Source organism: Tachypleus tridentatus, chromosome 6, assembly GCF_004210375.1.
Source record: "Tachypleus tridentatus isolate NWPU-2018 chromosome 6, ASM421037v1, whole genome shotgun sequence".
NCBI lineage: Eukaryota > Metazoa > Arthropoda > Merostomata > Xiphosura > Limulidae > Tachypleus > Tachypleus tridentatus.
In genome coordinates this window covers 40,595,345-40,618,290 of record NC_134830.1, presented here as the reverse complement: position 1 = coordinate 40,618,290, position 22,946 = coordinate 40,595,345, and the positions used below count along the sequence as shown (strand labels likewise).

General features: G+C 32.5%; 2 protein-coding genes across 8 annotated transcripts in view; both read right to left on the bottom strand.

Annotated features, from left to right (window-relative positions):
- LOC143252304 (uncharacterized) overlaps positions 1-14,546 on the bottom strand; it is a 57,543-nt gene extending 42,997 nt beyond the window's left edge. For 3 of the 7 annotated variants that reach the window (XM_076504222.1, XM_076504229.1, XM_076504228.1), the window contains exons 1-3: positions 9,901-10,361; positions 7,566-7,652; positions 7,246-7,411 (exon numbers count right to left, since the gene is read on the bottom strand). In XM_076504222.1, coding sequence (XP_076360337.1) covers positions 7,246-7,362 — 117 coding nt within the window. In that variant the 5' untranslated portion in view covers positions 7,363-7,411; positions 7,566-7,652; positions 9,901-10,361. The other 4 variants (XM_076504226.1, XM_076504224.1, XM_076504223.1 and 1 more) reach the window with 4 other exon arrangements.
- Positions 14,547-16,894: 2,348 nt separating this feature from the next.
- LOC143252305 (methylglutaconyl-CoA hydratase, mitochondrial) lies at positions 16,895-21,101 on the bottom strand. The gene has a single exon (XM_076504230.1). The coding sequence runs from the start codon at positions 20,998-21,000 to the stop codon at positions 20,032-20,034; it is 969 nt and encodes a 322-aa protein (XP_076360345.1). The 5' UTR covers positions 21,001-21,101; the 3' UTR covers positions 16,895-20,031.
- Positions 21,102-22,946: the final 1,845 nt, after the last annotated feature.

Here is a 22,946-nt window from a genome sequence, read left to right as displayed (position 1 = left end):
TAAAGCATGAATGATTCAAGTAATGCCCACATTTCCACCCCCCCCCCCAAAAAAAAAAGTACTATTCATGCAGTGGGAGAATGGGAAGTTAATAAGAACCAGGCATACAGTTGCATAGCTTGGAGTTGTATGGAATTCAGCTGAACTGACTGAGACATATGATGAATAAAATACCTGGACTGATGACATACTGAGTTGAAGCAACTATAGATGTCTCAGCTCTGAGAATAAAACTTTCTCTGGTTGTTTCTGGAAGTAGAATCTGGATGTGACGTTCAAACAACTGATGAGATGGTACCAGCAGTAATTAGCCATCCATGAAATGGCATGTGCACAGCATTAGGGAATGGAGGTGACAAGAAAATGCTCATAAGATTTGACAAAACCCATATGATGCCAATCCTAGTCCAAAAGTTAAAACCCTGAACTGCAGTACCTGACTCTTTGGAAAAAAAAAAATACTGATATTGTCAGGACACCACCATTACGACAATGTGCATGTAGGAGCCAACTAAACTGAGCTTTAACATCCACAAACATAGCTAAAAAAAAAGCCAACTCTGGGTGAAGAATGAGTCCCTTGTGAGTTTTGAAGAATCTAGAAATTAATACAGATGAGAAAAAACTGATGAATGCACACAAACCTCTTGCCTTTTTGGGCCCAACAAACCAATGGGAATAAAACCTTGTAAAAACTGGCACACCTCTCTCTCTCTCTCTACTGCCAGAACAACCAATCTCTGATATCTATAGAACTAATTTCCAAAATCTGAAGATCTGTGGGAGGTAGAAACCTTACAGGTTGAGTGGATAATGGTGATGAAGATATAAACTGAATGACTAATCTTAACTCAAGGACCTATGCTGCTCATGGATCCATGGTCAAAACTTATCACAGGTCCAGAAATTCTCAGATTCCAGCCCATACAAACCCTGAAAACCACTGAGCATTCTGACTGAGCAGCAGAACTGTTGGATATGGATATAATCTATTCTGGGTACCAATGAACCAAGGGGCTGATGTCAAGGTTGGAACCCTTGAATGAGGTGGAACCTTTCCCCACGATGGAGCCGATGAAAGGCAAAATGCCAACAACAACAGGGAGAAATGTAGAAGCTAAATTGAGCCAACACATGTACTAACAATGGGTCCAGCTTGTCATCAATAGGCTTGGTGATCCTGAGAGTCTTCCAACAAAGTTTAATAGTAAAACACCTTGTTTACTTTTAGGGTTGTAAGTCTGTACAGTACCCTATTCTACCAGAATACATCAATCTAATCAGGTTAACTTTAAAGTCTAGTCCAGAACCCCTAATTTCTTGGAGTTGATGTATTCTTTGAAAGTTAGAATATGCTTCTACCTAGCAGTTGGTAGGCTAAATCATGTAATTCTGACAACTGTACCAGATAAGGCATAACTGTCCCTATATGTAACTGAGCAGGAACCATCCCTGCATAAACGACAATGTCAGTGGATGGAGAGAAACTAAGTATTCACTCCCAGACATTTTAGTCATCGAGTAAGGTGCTCAAAAGCAACTGGAAAAAGACCTAAAATATCCCACTCTCCATGGACCAACTGAAGGAAAAAAGAGCTTGAGGCAATTTATCTCAAAATGGCTTCCTGAGAAGCCAACAGAATAAAAGGAGAAGCAGGAACAGTGAATCTAAATTTTCTCTAGAATGTCTAGAAGCACCCTCAATTGCAGCCTATAAGACACCACAAAACCAAATATATGTCTCCATCAAACTGCAATAAGCTCACTGACAGTGTCAAATGAGTGACTTTTCCTCCTCAATTGTTGAGCAACACTAGATATAAGAGACCTGATTTGTTACCATGCCAGAAATGAGAATCTGGAAATATGTGTTGTAAATAGGCTTGTCAAACAGAAAAAACAACAATTTTCTTATGAAAAGGACAAGTAACACAAAGAATGTTCAAAGTATCTCCTAATGATTGTAACACAGAGAAACCTGTTATTGAATGTTTTGTTGAGAAAACATTGATAATGTTATCTGAATAAGGTGCTCATATACAGTACCAGAATAGAAGGCACACTGACACAGGTGTAGTGTGTCATAAGACAAATATTTCCAAGGGCAATTAAGTTGGATATAAAAGATTGATGCAAGAGAGAAAAAACCAGACCAATGTTTAGATGGGCAAAGACTAGTATTAACTGTAGTGTGAAAGAAAATAAGTGTTTTGAAATTATAGAAAGCAACTGTATGTGCAACAAACTTTTTTAGAAATATATCGAGAATTATGAACAAATGTAATCAAATAATTACATCTAGATGATAAGGTAAATGAACTTTACTGATCTGCATACTTACTCGAATATATTTCCTTTGTTACTCCTGTTACCCAGTTTTCTCACTTCTTCCTTCAGCTTTTGATCTTACTACTCAATCTTCCCAAAAGTAGTAACATTTCTCTCCATAAAAAGTAACTGCCTAGGTTAATCACTGTATATGCTCAAAATGGCACTGCTTAAAAGGGAGAGCCTGATACAAAGAAAATGGGTTGAGAGAGTGTCCCAAATATCTAAATTTGAAATATTGTACTGTACTCGTGTAACTAAAAGAAATGGTAAGATGAGAAAATTGAAGGGAGAGTCACAAAAAGGAAAAAGGTTTGAAATGTTCTGATGTGAAAACTGATGTATAACTGGACTGGTATTACCTAATTATGTTTTAGAAGAATATCGGGTCAACGTTAATTTTTCTGAAAATGTTCTGTGGTTGATGATTTGACAAACTACAGATGTAAGAATTGCATAAGAAAACATTAATAATGTTAATTTGTTCAGTACTGTCATTAAGAAGAGTTATTTTGAATGGATATAATACCTTTATAGTAATGTTTTTTATCTTTCTCACTTTTAGCAAATATGTGTTTAAGTTTCTGAAAGATAAAAAAAACATCAATTCATTCTTAAGTTTTAAGGAAAAAATTATGCTTACAAGGTAAAGATATTTGTTCGAGTAAAAACAAACATATACAATTATTTTTAGAAAGTGAAGAATAGTTTTTCTGGAATTTGTATGTTGATAAATAAAACCAAAATTATTGATGCTATCATGAAAATGATTTCAACAAGCAAATTAACTTTCAAAATTTGGTCATGGAATGTTCAAAATCTAAAATTTTTTGTTATAAAAAGCAAATTATTCAAATTGATTCCAAAGCTTCTGGGTTGGTGATCGTGTTACAGATTATTAAGCTAAATATTAATCTGCATATTCCTAGAATAGAGGCTGGTATCCTTTTCAGGTATTGAAGAAAAGTATGACATACACATACACTGTCTGATTAAGAACACTGAAACTAATATACTGCAGGGGATTTTAGTAGCAGCATCAACCTACTTATTGCAGCTGATACACATATGGATTCTTACTTTTTAAAATTCATGTGCAAGGTGTTGGGACATAAATTTTTGTGAAAATATTATCCATCAACATTCCATTACACATTGACACACATAGATGTAGGCATTCTTTGTGAATTAATGATTGCAAATTCAATACCCGTTGCTATCAAACATTTTTTGATGGTTCAATCACCAGAACATTATAATGTCATGGTCAACAGAAGTAAATCCCATTATTTGTTGACAAAAGTTTAACCTTAAAGTTCATGATGGGTATTACCAGGTGATTTTATCTTCTCACTGATTATCATTTTCCAATTAGGACTATATTTGACATACACTAAGTCAATTATTTCTGCCTTTTAGTGTCATTTTCCCTCAAAATGTCAAAGATACCTGTACAAAAACATGTCACTGCTACAGCAGAAAGTTCCACCAAAGTTGGGAAAAATCCTGATTATTTTATGAATATTCTAGATAGAATCAACTCTGATGAATTGATGCAGTAAAACACAAAACAAAAACATTTAGAGGAGAGGTCATACATGAACCAGCTACATTGAATGAGTTAAAGTTCTTTGAATCCCTAACTTATCTAAGTTAGGAGCAAGGGAATATGTAACATCTACCTAGTCAAAATATAAGTGACACTGGAGATATTCAGGAAAAATAATGACTGTTAATTAATGAATGTATCCTACATTTAGAACAAAAATTCAGCTTCACCTCTATTCAATGACAAAACAAACTTAGCAGGGGTTTAGTTTAGAAAGAGAGAGAGAGAGAAGTCGGATGAATTCTCTCCCCAACAGGGGTGTTCAGAAATGTTGTAGTTCCTCTTTGTCCCTGCTCATGGAAGGTTGTTTACATTTACGTGGGAGTTTTCCTGTATTTTGATTTAACTTGTTTTAAGGTGATGAATTGGAGCAGAATGAAAGTGATGGGTGAGAAAGGAGAGCAAGACAAAGGCAACCCAGGTAAGCCAGGCCAGAGCCCACAGTCTAAAAAGCCGGATGGCAGACAAAACAAAACATTAACTCAAACAGCATGATTCAGAGCTGGGCAAGAATGTTGCTTTGGCTGGGATCTAAAGATCCAATGCCTGAGATTTAGTTGTGGGTGGAAACGGGAGTACCCTGAGAAAATCCACTTTCACAGTCAGGGAGCCGAATAATTTGCCCTGACTGTGCCTGGAAGTATCTGGAAAGAAAAACAAGGTTATTAATACAGATAGGAATAGAACACAATTAAATGACTTTAAATAAATAGTCTTTTATGCCAAGAAAGCAGTCTAAATTTGTCTCTGATTGCAAGTAGGTAGATGGCAGACAAAATAGTGTCATCAATATTAACTGAAAGGGATAATATCAAACATAAGATAGTAGATGAAGAGGTAAAGAGGCATATAACAAGAGATGAGACCAGCACTTATTGAGAGCATTAATGTTTCATGACAAAATAGTCTTTAACAACTGATTCTAAGCAATTGTAAAAGCACTGAAAAACAAGATGTAGTCAACTTGAGAAGTAGAATAAGATTTTAATAAGAGAAACTGATCTCTAAATAGATATATATGTATATATAAAAGCATTTTCCCAACTGTCTGTCTATCTCATATCCATATTTGAAGTACAAATCATGAGAAAAAATGCATCAGCAATTACACTCACTAAAGTAAGGTGCATGAAATTTTGTCATTCAAACAGGCTTTAGAAGTAAGAAAAGATTTGGCAAGAGCTGATTTGAAAACTACCAATACAAAAATAGTACAAGAACCTGGCTCATCCAGGGAACTTCTTGAGAAAAGACTACCAACCATAGATTTGGGAAAGTGACAAGAAAGAAGTAAAAATCAGTCTTTATTCACTGACTGTCAAAATAATTTTGTCACTCAAAACATGCAAGTCACACTAAAGGAATAAATAGTCTCCATAAAATAAATGGAACAATATCATCATTAATCTCACAAATCCGAAGACTGAGGTGGGGAATGATATTTTTTATTGTCACTGTTTTCAAAATATTAAATGGTGGTAGCTCTTAATAAAAAAACAGTAAACAGTTGTTCTACCCAGTGTGTTCTATTCTTAGAAACAAAGAGCTGTTAAGGAGATAATTCTGTGTTTCACTTACATCTGAGATGAGGTCAAATGGGATAAAAGAAAACAAAGAACAAAATGTTGAAAACTGTAATACGTGAAGGAAAAGAAATTACATTTTATGATATCAAACAGGATATAGCGGTTCATGCTGACTGACAGAAATAAATAATCTGAAAACATTAATAATTTTAAAAGGAAAAAAAAAAGAGTGGAATAAAACTAGTGTTGCAACTAAACTCTGTTAAATTAATGAGTTATAAACCAGCAATTAAAAGTCAAACTGTTAGACTGAAGATAATAGATATACCATCTTACAACTAGAAAAATATTACAATTAACAATAAATGGTAAACACAAAATAGTCATAGGAAAGATGAACTTGACAAAATAATTAGGAAATTGTCTTTTTGAGTGTGCAAACATGTAAGAACTACATTGTAAAAGAAAATGTTCTTGTAACTTTTTCTGAAAATGAAATAAAAGTTAGCTTAAAACCTTATTCCACAAAGTGTTACTGAAGTGGTAACAGGAATTCTTATAGTGACAAATGAAATATTATATGTTACTTTTCCTTACGCAGAAACATAATAGCATATTTATATTTTTCTTTAATAATTCATAGGCTAGAGGTCAACAATTTATGTAACATAAAATTAACACACCTGAATTAAGAGTTTAATATGGTTTACACCACAAACACACACAAAATGAATTTATGCAACTGTTTAAATTTAGAAGTGATAAACAAAATCTCAGACAAAACTCCAAGCAAAACTAAAAATGTGAGAAAACCTAATTAAGGAGGGGTTCAAGTGTTTTCAATGCTGCTTTTATTCAAACACACAATCATATTCCAACAGTCATACACTAATTCACTGAATCAGAATGATCTTTCGTACATGTCTGTGATAAATTTGAAACAACTGATAAAATAAAAATTAATATAAATTCAACAAATTTTCAAAGAAGGCACTTAGAAATAATACAGATAATTATTTTATTGTATATCATTCTTTTTCATTTGTTTTTTTATATACTTTATTATTATGCAAAAAATGGTATGGTTTGACCAGCAATTGAGAATGTAGTTTTATTTGCTTCTTTGACAATAATGTGTATACATATGGCCAAAATAGTTATTACATTCAGCTGACCTTCAAATTTTGTCACATTATTCTAATTTGTATCTTCTACAACTGATAGTCTTATTTATATTTGAAGATATATATATATTATGTGAAAGGTTAAATATAAACTTACATCTGAGCTGGATAATTTTCATAACTTTATCATCTTAAAAGTTTAATATATCACACACTGATGTATGAAACAAGCACAAAAATATGTCTATCAAAATTTTGTTTGCATATCAATATATTAACGAAAGTTTGTTTTTTTTGCAGAAGGGTACAAAAAAATTATAAAGTTTTTGCAAATTTATATGTTGAGTCCAAAGGGATGATAGTGCTTGTAAGCATTCTTATACCCTATGTAAAAATATCAAAGTATATAACAGGCTCATACATATATACAGACACAAACATAGGGTATGTTATGTTTATGCAGACTTTTAATCTGGCTGTAAAAATAAGGTGTTTGTAGACAGAGTTGTTACAGCTCTTCAGAGAAGCATGCAAAAGAAAAAAATGACAGAAAATAAAAATTGAAACAGTTTAAAATTTCTAAGATGCAGAAATACAAGCACAAAGAACAAATTAAAAAAAACAAACTTGAGTCAAACCACAAGAAGAAGCTACTCACCACAGGAGCCTGCTTGGTCACATATGGCCTTCTTGAGCCTGAAAATGACCACAGCTCTTTAGGTACACAATTGTCATGATAGCCACCTGACTTATGAACAGGGGCAGCATTCTTCATTGTAAAGAGTGTACAATCCACTACTGCTACATATTTTGCCACCAAACACCTATCACCAGTCAGTTAAAGACGGTCAAAATGAGGAAAATCATATCACCACAAAAGATGTTCAGAGCAAAGTGAAGGATAATCCTATAGAAGTATTTGTAGTAAGATTTCCATTTCCTAAGAAAATAAATAAAATGTTTCTATTTGTATCTTACCCACACAATTGGAAATTTTGTTTAAAGCAGTCTAATAATTTCTGTGATACTCTTCCTTCATCATCAGTCTATTCAGCTTTCATTCACCTAAAATGAAGAAAACATTATTCAAATGAACCTTACAACTGACTTTGTGCAGACAACAAAATCTCAATCTATTTATTTTATATTTTATAAAGAACAAATTATCAAATTTATAACAACATGATAAAAAATTATGAAACTGAAGTTTTCATTAAATGACATCTTTATAAATATAGATTTAACAAGTCAGACAACTTACTGCTCAAATATTGTCAAATAAAAGATGGGTCATTATATAAGCTACGCCATGTTTTGAACAATACTTTTATTAATTCCCTTCACAAAATGCCGAACTGATTATATAGGAAAATACTGAATACAATAGTTGAGAGGTTGTTAGAAGCTTCCAGCATATTAGTTCATTAATGTATCTTTTATTCAGATACATACTAATATAAGTGTTTCAAAATTTTATTCTAAGTGTTCTTATACTTAGCTAGTTTAATTGCTTCACTGATGTGATTTCTCAGTATGCACTAATCAGTACCAGCAGATAAATTACCTCATCTTCAGTGCAAAATGAGTATAAGCTATGAACAAATTCAGGGTTGTATAATACAACACTAGGTGTTTCACTTGGTCATAGAAAAACCTACCATCATAAAGTTCTGGTACAAACATTACCAAGGAAACTGGCCAGAAAAAAATATCATTGTACTGAACTTATAATCGTAAGTGTTCATGCGTACAGTGAAGATTCTTTTTATTTGTTGTTTCACTTCAACAACTATGTCCAGTCGCTTTTATTTCACTAGTCTAAGATTGATTTACTTTTTAAAAAATGTTTCCTTTTCACAAATCCCATTATCTGTGGAACTTGTATATATATATCTACTGGACACAAAGGTACTCAAATAAAACTTTATGGTATTAGTACATTGTATTATTACATTATAACGTAGAAAAACATTTAGTCCCATTGTTACAAACAGTAATACTATTACAAGACACCTGTATCTGTACTTGGTATTTTGTTGCAGGTATATCTGACAAACACAAGCTTTTTACAGAATGAATTACTAAAATAATTTGTTCTTGCTAGTTATATTTCTCCATGTGTTGAGAAAGCTCTATAACCTGCTGTAAGTACTAGAATGTTTAGGTTTGATGTCAACTGGTTGAAATGACAGAATGTTATTTTGATTTGCTTAATCTCTTTAACTTGTATGACTGAAGTATTATTAGTACAAAACTGTGATGCAGAGTTAATATATACCAATAAAAGAGTTTTGAAAAGATCTACTAAACAGACATTGAAACATTATTATATAATATATAATGCTTTCTTGAATGCACAAGTTAATAATTGTCTAATTAGCAGTGAAAGCAATGAATTTAATACCAACATTTTGTTTCAAGGATACAAGAACAAATTTGTGATTGGTTAATAAAAGCCAAAAGCATTTGTTTCAATGAAGACAGTGGGTCACTGAACAAATGGCTAAGACAAGAAGATGATTTATATTACTCCAGTTTTTAAAGAAAATAAATACCATCTATGGAATGTCTTGTCAGTAAGTTATTTTGGTGATGAGAAATGTTTTAATGAGTTTGATAAAAGATACTTTAAAGGATCATTTTAAAACATGCAAAAGGTTTTGTTTCACTATCTTATTAATATTAACTTCCTTTTTAATTCTGAAATATTTCTTATCCAGATGAAATCAAAGGAGTGGATTTAGTTGACATGGTTTTTTAGAAAGGTTCTGATAAAGTGACACATAAAAGATAGGTGGTAGAATATTATCTTTGAGTGGAGAGCAATTAATTGTTCATAATGAATTTTAGTCTCACTAAACTTTATAAGTAACATGCCTCAGGATCTGTGCTAAAATGTCTACTATTCTTTAGTTTCATTAAAATTGATGGAGGCATAGCCAAGAAATTAAAATCTTGGGTTTGGCTGGCTATATCTATCATGTTGAAATTTTAGAAACAGACTTGAATTATATAGTTATTTTGACTAACAACATTGCATTTAGGTTACCATAAGTTACAAAAGTAAATTAAATAGGGGACTTTTATTAGTATTTGGATGAAGAAAAAGTTCTTGGTTTCAGTAAAAACAACATATAAGCCTTTGAAACAGTGTTCTGTTGTAAATGGTTAAGCTCACATGATTTTGACAATATATGCATAGGAATGTTGACTCCAAATCTAAGACCATAATTTCATTGTAAAAATCAATACTAAGACCCCATTTTAAGAGTTACAACGTTACTTCATAATTGCAAAAAATACTTATCCTTACCATCAGTAGAGTTGTATTACTGTTATTAACCATAGTGTATGAACTAATACTGAGAGTAATATTGTAACTTGTAATTGAAACATAACAGGTACACTGTACTATAAACTGTACTAGTAGAGCAGACACTACTGATTGTGGTCTGTAACTTATACAAAAGTATTATTCAATATTACTCCAAGCAACATGAAGTAGTGGTGCATAACATTTTAACACTAAAAATATTTACTTAGATATTTTTACAGTACTAACTAGTACTCAACAGCAGATAGTTTCAGCACAAGTTTCTTACAAATACTGATTACTTTTTCTGCATTACTGTTCAGTTTTAAGTGACTTCAAGTTGTATTGCTGATACGTAGTATTACTATTAGTAGTTTCGGTAGTAACAAACTATTTTAAGTACGAACGACTGATATAATGTGTTAAAAATCTGATAATTCTATCCTAAGCCTAATACGCTGCCTCACCTAGCAGACAACACTTACGTCATTAAATCGGTAAGCTTTTATCTGGGGTTCTATGCCTACAGTCGAGCACTTCCTTTGAAGTAAAAGTGTCAAAAGAGCGATATTTTAATTTATTATCATCAAAAAGCATTACAAATTTAAATGACTATAATAAAACTAAAATCACGATGTCATTTTAGAGATTTACAACTCACAACTAAATGTTAATACACAAAAATTCAATATATAATTGTAAATAACCAGCAGAGAGCGATATTCTTCAACTTTTTAGGATGCGATATCTTTCAAGTGAGTACAAAGATTCCCCATGATTAATACAAAGGTCAAAATTATAAATCCGAAGTCCTGTGTTGCAATAGTATAAAACAATTACTGAAAACTGATTTTTGTTGCGACTTTTGATATATTTTATATTGCTTGTTTGTATATTTGACTTTTTGTTTTATTTATATCAAGTTTAATCAAAATATGTTATTACTGATATAAACTTTATGACGTTTGGTTTTTGGAATTTCGCACAAAGCTACTCGAGGGCTATCTGTGCTAGCCGTCCCTAATTTAGCAATGTAAGACTAGAGGGAAAGCAGCTAGTCATCACCACCCACCGCCAACTCTTGGGCTACTATTTTTAACAACGCATAGTGGGATTGACCGTCACATTATAACGCCCCCACGGCTGGGAGGGCGAGCATGTTTGGCGCGACTCGGGCGCGAACCCGCGACCCTCAGATTACGAAGCGCACGCCTTAACACGCTAGGCCATGCCAGCCCCAACTTTATGACTTAACTTTAGCAGAGAATGGTGATCATCACACTGTTTTTTATGTTAAATTTTGGTACATGTTGAGATAATTATATTTTATATTTCAGAAAAACAAATAAGACCATGAGCCAATATTCATCGTTAGTGATGGGGCTAGATTGGGAAATTTTAAAAAATAACTAACTACAAATTCGAGATACACGTGTTCTTTGAATGAGGAAAAGGATAATAGGGAAACATAAACCCGCACAGCTTATATATAATTACTGAAGACATAACATAAAATGGTAGGTGCCATACGTTTAAAAAGCAAGTTACGATGAAAGCAAACACGTGCATGTTTTTTAATTTCGGGCAAAGCTACTCGAGGACTATTTGCGCTAGCCGTCCCTAATTTGATAGTGTAAGACTAGAGGGAAGGCAGTTAGTCATCACCTCCACCGCGAACTCCTGGGCTACTTTTTATTAATGAATAGTTGGATTAACCATCACATTGTAACGCCCCCACGGTTTAAAGGGCGAGCATGTTTGATGTGACGGGATTCTAAACCGCGACCCTCGGATTACGAGTCGAGTGCCTTATCCATCTGATTATGCCGGGTCTTATCAGTCTGACTAAAATGTTTTGTTTAAAATGGCTAACTGTACATAGCCGCCTCTAATTTTTAATTGATAAATTAGATGGATTAAAAATAACAAATTAAAGACTGACACATTTTGCTTCAGCATGTTGAGAACTAGGGCCAACAGGAAAACCTTAGGAAACCTTTTCCACACAATTTAAATCCTGTGCTCCCCCCCTCCCAACTTATGTATTAAAAACATTTGTGACAAATAAGAGTCAAAAAATTAAATTAAACTAAAACAAACTTGATAATAATTAATAGCTCAGACATAAAGGTTTTCTAATATCTTAATAATAATGTTTAGTTTTGTTTGTTGAATTTCGCGCAAAGCCACTCGAGGGCTATCTGCGCTAGCCGTCCCTAATTTAGCAGTGTAAGACGAGAGGGAAGGTAGCTAGTCATCACCACCCACCGCCAACTCTTGGGCTACTCTTTTACCAACGAATAGTGGGATTGACCGTCACAATATAACGCCCTCACAGCTGAAAGGATCAGCATGTTTAGCGCGACAGGGATTCAAACCCGCGACCCTCAGATCACGAGTCGAACGCCTTAACCCACCTGGCCTTAATAATAATACAAAAGGAAAATCCGAGGGAAACTGCATTCGAATGAATGTTTCATACTAATGCACTGTAGTATTATTTGTTGATTAATATGCAATTGCATGTTATAATAGTGAATATGAGTTAATAAAATTTGGATACCTGTTCCCAAATCTGCTTCTCCCCCTCAAGTAAATATGTGTTCTTACAGTGCACATGCTGCTGCTAGAATTGTTAAGAAGCGTTACAAATACAAGAGTAAGATAAAAATAACTAAAAACGCGATTATCATCACTACACGCCCTTTTAATACTATTTAGAATTTGGATTACATTCCCAGTTATGAAACAATTCAGCATGAAAAAATACGTATCAGGTATACGTTATGTGTGAACATTTGCAATTAATTCTTGAAATCGCGCAAGTGTGCGAGTGTCAATATATCCAAGATTGCTAATGGGAGAACTGTGACGTTAATGTCTATAAAAGCCAGTGTGAAGAGCTCACAAAGCTGTTGACTGAATATACCACAATATTTACTGGACCAGGTTGCTATCAGAGTAAAGCAAACTTGACTCAGCATCACACCAAATTTTGAGATACATACCTCATGAAATAAATGCCATATCAGCCTTCTTAATCCACTAATTTACAGTGTGGAAGTTGATAGAAACATAGATATCTAATTGCCTGAGATTTTTTGTTTCCAACCATTTGTTGATGTAAAAGGAAAGGAAGGAATGGATATGATTTCAGATAAACGTGTTTCCACTCCTCTGCCCAAACTTCTGGAAGTATTAAATGTCTTATTAGTTCAACTCATGGGATGTGGTTTCTTGAAACTTCTGTCACTCACAATGGGTTTTACATGAGATTTGTGTTATGCCATTTGTCTACTTTTGAGTGGCTGTTGAGACTACAAGTAAATGTTGTGCAAATGGAATGATGTTTAAGATGTATGGAAGTTATTTTTGTCCTTATCAATACATTTCAAACTGTTGTTAAGAATCTTAGACATCTATTCTAGTGCATGAAGCAAGCCAAGCTGAAACTGGGCTTATGCATACACAAATGGAGTTCTTAGAAAATACAATATGCAGGGACAAAGGTTTATTGAGCCTACTAAAATCACAGCAGCAACAGCCACTGTACACTCTTGATGCTTCATAGCCAACTTCTTGTCTTTAGTAGCACAACTAACAACATTAAATAAACACACAAACTTTCCAGTCACTAAAATGCACTCTAGTTAATGTACTGAAGTTTGTCTTCTAATAACAGAATTTTCACATAACCTTAGTTATAGATGTGAATGATAAAGTCACTGAAGTAATACAATCACAAGTATTAGATGGCACGAAGTGCATAACAGTATACATCAGTAAGGTGTTGCTAATTATCAGTTTCATTACTTCATAAAAAACAACATTCTATCAGTTGTAATCTTTATATATGTGTGTCGACTTCAAAAATCATGAACTTCATCCTTCCATAATTAGCAAAGAAAATATGATTGTTCTGGTTTATTCAGGTAATATTTTTATAAATTTCTTTAAGCACCTGCATGTAGTTAATTGCATCTGTGTTAACTGGATACCTGCAGATTGTAAACACACCCTAATCCTTCTAGACAAGTGATATGCCACTACCTTTGTTTTTTAAGTCTCAAATTAACATGTATGCTTTTCTGAACATACTTCTTGGAAGGTAACCTATTTAAACATTGTTGTTGCTTGAAACAACAGTTGTGTTTGCCAGTTTTCTTTTACTCTGTGAGTTAATTTACCTTCCACTTAAAAGCCTCGAACCTGCACTTTCCAGAAATTTTTGGTTTTTCTACTGGACATTTGTGTACTTGAATATCAGATACAAAATAAACTTTACCATTATAGTAGATAATGTTTTGCTATGGTGACCTATGAACCTTAAGCACATGAGATATATCATTAAAAACATTACAATAATACAATTCAGCAACTGAACATTACCAAGGACAACAGCAGTATCATAATATGCCTTCTTACCATTCAGTAGAATGGATATACGGTGAGAATCTCTAAAATAGTTAAGAAACAACTAGAAAACCTAGGTAGTTTGTCCACCTCTAACAATACAGCAAAATGAATTGGAACAAGCATAATATAAGTATAATGATCAACACAATCTCTGACATATATATATATCATTATATGAAAGTGCAAAATGGTGTGCTGTACCATACTGTATTTCTGAGATTCACCTGTAATGCAGCTAGTAGTTTCTGTGGCTAAAAAGAAGAAATTCTCTTAACTATACGTTGTACAAGATCAGGAAGCAAATTCAACATTGTGGCTTATCTTTGCTGATAAATTTATGGATGATATTTATGAAATAATGAGAAAAAAGCACCAATACTGTACATGTAAATTAGGAAAACTGAGTGAAAGAGAGCTTGAAGCCCTCTGCTCTAATAAACTGCTTCAGACATTTCTAAACCTTTCTGGAAGCTTAGAAATGTAATCAATATGTATTAATTGTGCTAATCATTTCACTGAGAGAGTCAAACATGGTCATTAATGCTCCTAACACATTGGCACCATTTTAACAGTTGTTTGCTGAGATGTGCCATGAATTGCAATGCAAACATAGCAATTAGCTAAAACAGAGCATTACAAACAGCAAATACATGCTTTACAAGTTTGCATGCTTGGATTAGACAGACAAGGATTGTTACCTTCCGCATGTGATTATGGTTTAGATGGCAATTAATCAGCAATCAGTCCAACAAACTTTCCAAAGTTCAGAGGAAATTCTACCTTGCCTTTCAGTGTAATGCATAGTTTGCATGAATAATGTCTACATAAATACACAGAATGATTACAAACAACCATTGTCAGTGCACACAAGTATGTTCACTAACCACTGGAAAAAAAATAGCCATTTGATATAAAAATAATAAAATGACAGACTGAAAATGCTGGATGAATTTGGCTCTGTTCCATAGTAGGTATCATTAGGTTCCTAATTGTTTGGCCCTCACCTTGTATTTTGACAATTATGGACTTCTGTAAGAATGCACACAAGTTGAATGTGAAACTGCATGTTACTGATGAGCCAACAGCATAATGGATGGATAAATAATCATTCTTAAATATGTTTAATTATATAGCAGTGCCATACAAATGTCTCATGGTGCCCTGTGGGACATATAAATTCAGCATTTTCAATTCAACTCATTAGTATACCTTAATAGTCAATCAGGCTACTGTACCACTCAAACTACCCAAAGTAAAGTTCTGTTAAGTAGTGATAAAGAATGCTCTTCCTAACCTAGCAGACAATGAGAATGACAGTTAAGTTTTCAGTGATGAATCAGAACAAAAACTGCCAAGGCACAAGCAGCTAGTACTCTGAATGCTAGTTGAAGCAGAAAAGTTCATCTCCTGTACATTACAGCTGGGAACTGAAGTCTATCAAAAGTTAAGACAACTATGTTATCTAAAGAGAAGGTAAAGAAAAAAACCTGAGTAAACAAATGATGTGCTCTGATATTGAACCTTATGATCATTTTGTACAGACTATATTATCTGTTTAATTTCTATACTATTGTGACCAAGCAACATGTATAATTGTTTGAAGTTAACCCTCTTGTTGAATGACTTAAACTATGTCTTGTTATACACACATGTATACACAATAAAGTATGCATTTTAAATAAATTTTAACCTTATTGGTTTAATTCAGGCCTACAGAAATAAGGTATGTGCTGAATGGAATAGTAGAACATTTTATAATTTCTGATACAATCAATAAAAGGCTGAATAAAAATGATTCCTAAGGATGGCTTTTGTCAGAAGTTTTAAAATTTTAAGGTATTTGGTGAACTATTTGTGGGTGGTTTGTTTGAATGGTTAACTTAATCAAATAATAGAAATACTACAATTTAAGCTTTCAAACAGAATAACCTTTGAAAACTACATAATTTTTAAATTATGCTTATCTAACAAATCTTTCAATCTACAATAGCAGTGACATCAAAATATTCAACAATGTAAATGATAAATATTAAAGGTTTTACTTAATAAATTGCTAAAGTAAATAACATATTAAACCACTTAGTAGTACACAAGCATGCTAAGCAGTGTTTCTTTCCTTTTTAAGTTTGGACAGGTAGAATGTTCTTGTTTATCAACAAAATCCAATTTTTTTCACATATAGGCTTTTTCGGCACATGTATAGATAGACTCGAGAACAAGTTGGTTCTCAAATGTGGGTTAGTTTGTTTTTGCTCTGGGTCATTCTTCTTTGTGTCACATGCTTTCTCTCCGTTATATGAAGGTTATTTGTCCCCAATTTTAAATTTTCAACCCCAAGGCTACTTTAGTTAAATAGTGAAATTTGAGTGTCAATCTCACAAATATGCCCATTGTCCAAAATTGCATAATCTTTTAATTTGTTTATGTCAACAGAACATGAACCATGTTTTTAGACATAAGGTATCTGATGGAATGGCATAATAAAACAAAAGTAAAAAATAAACTACTTTTCTATTTTTAAATAGTAAAGCCAGTTATTCAGAATGGGGTTTCTTTCTTAAACATAAAAAGACAAAGAAAAATTTGATTATTTTATTTCTGAACCAAGCTGTACAAATATAATTTTCTCCCTTGTGATTTTATATATAATTCTTGCAACTACAACATACCCAACCACAGATTAGTTTTGGCAGTGAATTTTCTTAAGACACCTGACACATCAATAACTTTGGTTGAAGAAAGTATGAGAAAGCATTTACTAATAATGAAGGTAGCCATAATAAAGAGGATATTGCAAGATTTATTAAGTGTTGTGAGAAATACTGTATTCCTCAAATTCTCATTCTTCAACCAAAGCTTGCATCCTATAAAGATGAGCAAAAAGTTTTAATTTTCAAAAGTATGAATATCACTGGTATGATATAAGAAATCATAAAATAAACATTAGCAAATTTAGAAAGCTATAATAGAGACTGAAACAAATTTTCAAATGACAATAGCTAGTTGTATTAACTCACATTCAAAGGACGTTTTGTGCTAATTTTAACAAAAAAAGACATCCAATGAAAATATTGTACTTTAAAGAGATTAAGATAGAAACTTAACTGTTGAAAAAGAATAACTCAATTGTTAAAACAAATATTTTGTTCACATTTCTTTTTTTAGTGAAGATGTCAATAATGAGGCAAGTAAACTTTGATATCTTCAAAGAAATAAACAGCTTTTCTTAGATACTCAAAGGCCAAGTATCAAGTTGGTGGGGGTTTTAACTGAATTTTACAGAAGTTTGTTTACATACAGATATTACTGATAATGAATCAAAAGAGGGTAATGTAAACAGATGAATTCAAAAGTTATAGGTTAATTAGTATAACTTTTGTTGTTGTTAAGCTATAGTAATCTTTATCATAAGCAACTTGAAAATGCATCTTATAGATTAAATGTGATTGAAAGTTTTCAAAATGCCTCAAAAAATGGTTTTCTTTCTCATCAGTTTGTTGTTGTTAAGCTATAGTAATCTGTTATCATAAACTTGAAAATGCACCTTACAGATTAAATGCGATTGAAATTTTTCAAAATGCCTCAAAAAATGGTTTTCTTTCTCACCAATTTGTTCTTGTTTAACTATAGTAATCTGTTATCATAAACAACTTGAAAATGCACCTTACAGATTAAATGTGATTGAAATTTTTCAAAATGTCTCAAAAAATGGTTTTCTTTCTCACCAATTTGTTGTTGTTTAACTATAGTAATCTGTTATCATAAACAACTTGAAAATGCACCTTACAGATTAAATGTGATTGAAATTTTTCAAAATGCCTCTAAAAATGATTTTCTTTGTTGCAGTGTTTTTTTTGAGGTTCTGGTTTACCTGAATGAGGGTTGACCTATTAATGTTTTGTACCTAGAACTACTGAAAGAATTTAACATTCATCATAACAGTTTAATTTATTATTACAGAATTTAAGAAAATACAAATGGTGGATTAAAAACTGGCATGAAGGTGAAAAATAAAGATATATAATAACTAGACTTCATTCTATTTGGGTAAATGTAGGGTCCCCTAAGTGAATCTGCCTTAGGATCTTGTAAATTTTAGTAAATATACTGGTAATACTAAATGTTGCATAAGGCTGAATAGAAATGATTCGTAAATGCAGAAAAACTTGGTTTTGTGGAGAAGATTAATATGTGAAAAATTGGTTTCAAAATTGATAAGTTAGAGTGATGAACTCTGGGTGTAAAAGATTGGAAAGGCCTTACTTTTAGTGTGGAAAATATTAATGTTGTGTACTAAGCAAAATAAATTTGAGTTAGGTAACTTATAAAAGCATCATGATTGAATGTTTAGAAGTGGCTTAAAAAGAACAGTTATACAGAGCCTACTTACAAAAGTCTCACAGTTGAGAATATGGAGGTTATAATGAAATTATAAAAAATGTTGATAAAAGCCACAGTTGGAGTTTATTGATCAGTTTTGATTCTGTTCTTAAAGAAGACATTGATTTTTTTTGAAAAATAATTCTGATGGACCAAAATTATTACTAAAATATTTATGTTATGAATAGAGACTAAAAGACTTATTTTCTCTGGATTACTGTAGTTTTAACCACTAAAATTCAAATAAAATATTATGAATTATATTTCAATGGAACTAGGAAACTAACTGTATTACCTAAAAGCATCAATCACACAGATCAGTGTCATCTAAAATAACCAACTAAGAAAAACTGCTATTTTCAATTATTTCTGTTTTTTGTTCTTCTAACTATCAAAATATTGTTATGATTAATTACTATCTTTGATTAATTCAAGGTTGTTCAACTTAGTGTTAATTTAGTGTCATAATTCATAAAAATAACCAACTAATCAAAATTAGTTTCTAATAATTACAATTTTCAGTTATTCCAACTGACCAAACATTATGCGAGAATAACCTATTAGTTGAATGTAACCAACAGATGAACCTAATGATTAATCACTTTAAAAATTCCATTAATTGCCCAGCTCTATTTACAAGTTCATAATTCCACCCAAGAAAATAATTCACTTCAGAATGAGTTTAGTTCTTGTCTTTTTTTTTTATATATAGAGAGAAATTTGTTTCTAACACTATTAAAATATGTGAAAAATTCCAAAAAATAGAGAGAAGCTTTCTCAGATATTTCTTTTCAAATTAGTACTTACTGAAGATGAGATATTTATCGAAATTATTCAACATAGTAATTAAAAGCTAAAACTTTGGAAGTAAATACTTCAAAAAAATCAAAATTCCATAGGACTAAATGCCTATTATTGTATAAACAATAGCTTATTTCCTAATTTTTCACAAAACTAAATCAGAAACTTCATGGTAAGATTATATTCTTTAAAAAATAGTTAGGAACAAATGTATTACATAGCCAAATTTGTTACCATATGTAAACAAACAAAAAAAGCAGCCTATTATGAGCTTGCTAAATTCAATGAAATATTTTTTACCTATATGTGACATCTCCCAAATTTCAAGAAATTAATATTCATAAATTAAATGATAAGCAAAGCCTTTACTAATAAAATGATCCTATATCAATATTGCAATAAGAGAATTTGGCAATTATTTTACTTGATAATCTTAAAAAACACACAAAAAATTGATAAAAATATTTGTCAAATCTAAATTATTATTCAAGGGCAAGAACTGCAATTTACATATTTATATAATATTTACACAAGTTACTCTCCCTTATAGCAGGGTGGTCTCTTTTCTTTGAATGCTTGTAATCCTTCAATCCTATCTTTTGTAGGAATCACTTGAGCATAAAATGCTTGTTCATAAGCCAAACCACTATTTAAATCAACTTCTGTGCCTTTGTTGATAGCAAGTTTGGCCATCCGAAGAGCTACTGGTCCTTGAGGTACTATTTCTTCAGCCAATTCTAATGCTTTATGATATGCTGCATCACCAGTTTGATTCTGTTCCACCACATGATTTACCAAGCCAATACTGTGAGCCTGATTTCCATCAATTATTCTTCCAGTGAAAATGAGTTCTTTTGCAACAGATGGACCCACAACACGTGGTAATCTCTGGGTTCCACCAGCTCCTGGTATGATTGCAAGTTTAGTTTCAACGAGTCCCATCTTAGCTGATGAAGCTGCCACTCGTAAGTCACATGCTAAAGCCAATTCAAGCCCACCACCCATAGCAGCACCATCTAGAACTGCGATAGTTGGTACTGGTAAGTCATGAATTTCTATTGACATTCCTCGAAGCCTTGCCACAAATGGACCAACTTCAGATTCTGACATTTTTGCTCGTTCTTTCAAATCAGCCCCCGCACAAAATACTCCAGGAATTAAACTGCGGATTATTAAAACACGTAATGATTTATCAAACTTCACTGCATGTAGAGCTTCTTCAAACATGGAAACAAGATTCAAGCTAATTGCATTTTTGGCCTGTGGACGATTCATAGCAATTACTGCAACACCTTCTTGTTTACCTGTAAGATACTCAAACTTGATGTCTTCACTTTTATTATGCTCGTTATTTGTTAGCGTCTTCAAGTTCCTTTTTAATAATATGGCACTAGTAGTACTATATGTGGGATATTTTGTAACTGCTCTTGCTATTTTCATTTTATAAAATTGTAGACTTGATTTTCTACCAATAACACAACATTTGGTGATTGCAGAAAACATTTTCGAAGAAAATCAACAAAAATTAGTCAACACAGTTTCTTAATAGCGCAACTATAATACTTTTACCTCATCTCATACGAGACAAAATCCTCCTACTAAAATAACGTCAGCCCTCTGATGGAAATGTATATTATTTTGAAAATATTAATGCAATTACCGATATTTATTTCTAACACCCATATTTAAAGTTTATTTAATTAAAAAATGAGCGAGCTGAGTTTATTTTTCTTCTTGATGAAATTATTTAAAGCTGGTATTTTGAATTTATAAGCGCCAGTTACAAAAAAACAAACAAAAAACAAAACCGTAAAGGTTAATGGTAAGTTTACGAACTCACAATGCTAAAATTTCAGGCTCAATTCGGTGTAGTGGCCAAAACGCAGAAGTTCCATCGTGCAGTTTGTTTCAGTTAAGAACGAAACAACACATTGAGTTATCGATGCTCTGCCCGCCACGGGTCTCGAAACCAGGTTTCTGGTGTTGTAAGTCTGGAGACATACCGTTGTGTAGATTTATACTAAAACAGAAGGAAGATATAAATCCAAGAATGTGCTAAATGTTTCTAATTTGTCAAGAAACAGGAAGAATACTTATATCAAAATTAAAGTTGATATTCGTAGTTAGTAATTTCAATTAATCCTATTTCAGAAAGCAATTAATAGCCCGGTACAAAAAATGGTAAAAGTAGATATATTATATCATACCAATAGCAAACAATTTGAATCTTTAGTCACAATAATGTAGAATACATACGATGCATGATTGATCCAAGTCTACAAACACAAATGGTGCATTACATTTATATATTGATTTTAAAGTTTAGACATAAAAATGAGTCTTTTTCACTTTCTTTAACATGGATGTATTATTATATTTTGTTAATATTAATTATGTAAAATGTCCTTCAGCAATATCAAGGTGACGAGTAGTACCCAGAAATACCATATTTCACTTACTAAATTATTTCAGTTTAGGTAAGTAAATTCAGGGCCAATGCAAGAGTATTTAGTACACTAGGAAAAACTTCAAGCTGTGTGTTCCTTTTCCACGCATAACAATATATTCTATTATCAAAAAAATTAAAATGAAATATATTGATTTTATTGTACCTGGATCAAAACAATAATAAACGTAAGTATATATCTTTCTACAGCTTTTAGCGACTCTGGATAGATAGTAAAGGCAACGCATTTTTATAAAACTATGTTTATCTTATTTGTTTGTTTCTTTTGAATTTTGCGCAAAGATACATGAGGGTTATCTGCGCTGGTCGTCTCTAATTTTGTTGTGTAAGACGAGAGGGAAGGTACCTAGTGATCACCACCCACCCTCAACTCTTGGGCTACTCTTTTACCAACGAATAGTGGGACTGACCGTAACATTATAACGCCCCCACGGCTGAAATAGCGAGCATGCTTGGTGCGACAAGGAGTCGAACCCGCGACCTTCGGATTACGAGTTGAGTGTCTTAGCCACCTGGCCATGCCGGGCCTTGTCTACCCAAACAGTGTAATGCTCATCTGAAAAATTTCATAATTCATACACAAATTTTGTCACCCAAGACAACTGTCTAGTTTTTTTGGTGTTTGCATCAACTATGGGTAAATTGCATAGTTACTAAAAACTGTCAAATATTTTTGACAGATATAAAAGACCGGTAGTTAGTTTATTTTGTGTTTGCATTTCATTTATGTCTGATGGTTGTGGATTCGAATCCCAGTCATATCAAACATGCTCGTCCTTTCAGTCGTAGGAGTGTTATAACGTAACGGCCAATCCCACTATTTGTTGGTAAAAGAGTAGCCCAAGAGTTGGCGGTGGGTGGTGATGACTAGCTGCCTTCACTCTAGTCTTACACTGCTAAATTAGGGACGGCTAGCACAGATAGCCCTCGAGTAGCTTTGTGCGAAATTCCAAAAAAACAAAACAAACAAACATAATGCGAG

Bases quoted from the DNA above. Each gene is read 5' to 3' on its own strand.
- LOC143252305 (XM_076504230.1), bottom strand. From the start codon at position 21,000: ATGTTTTCTGCAATCACCAAATGTTGTGTTATTGGTAGAAAATCAAGT.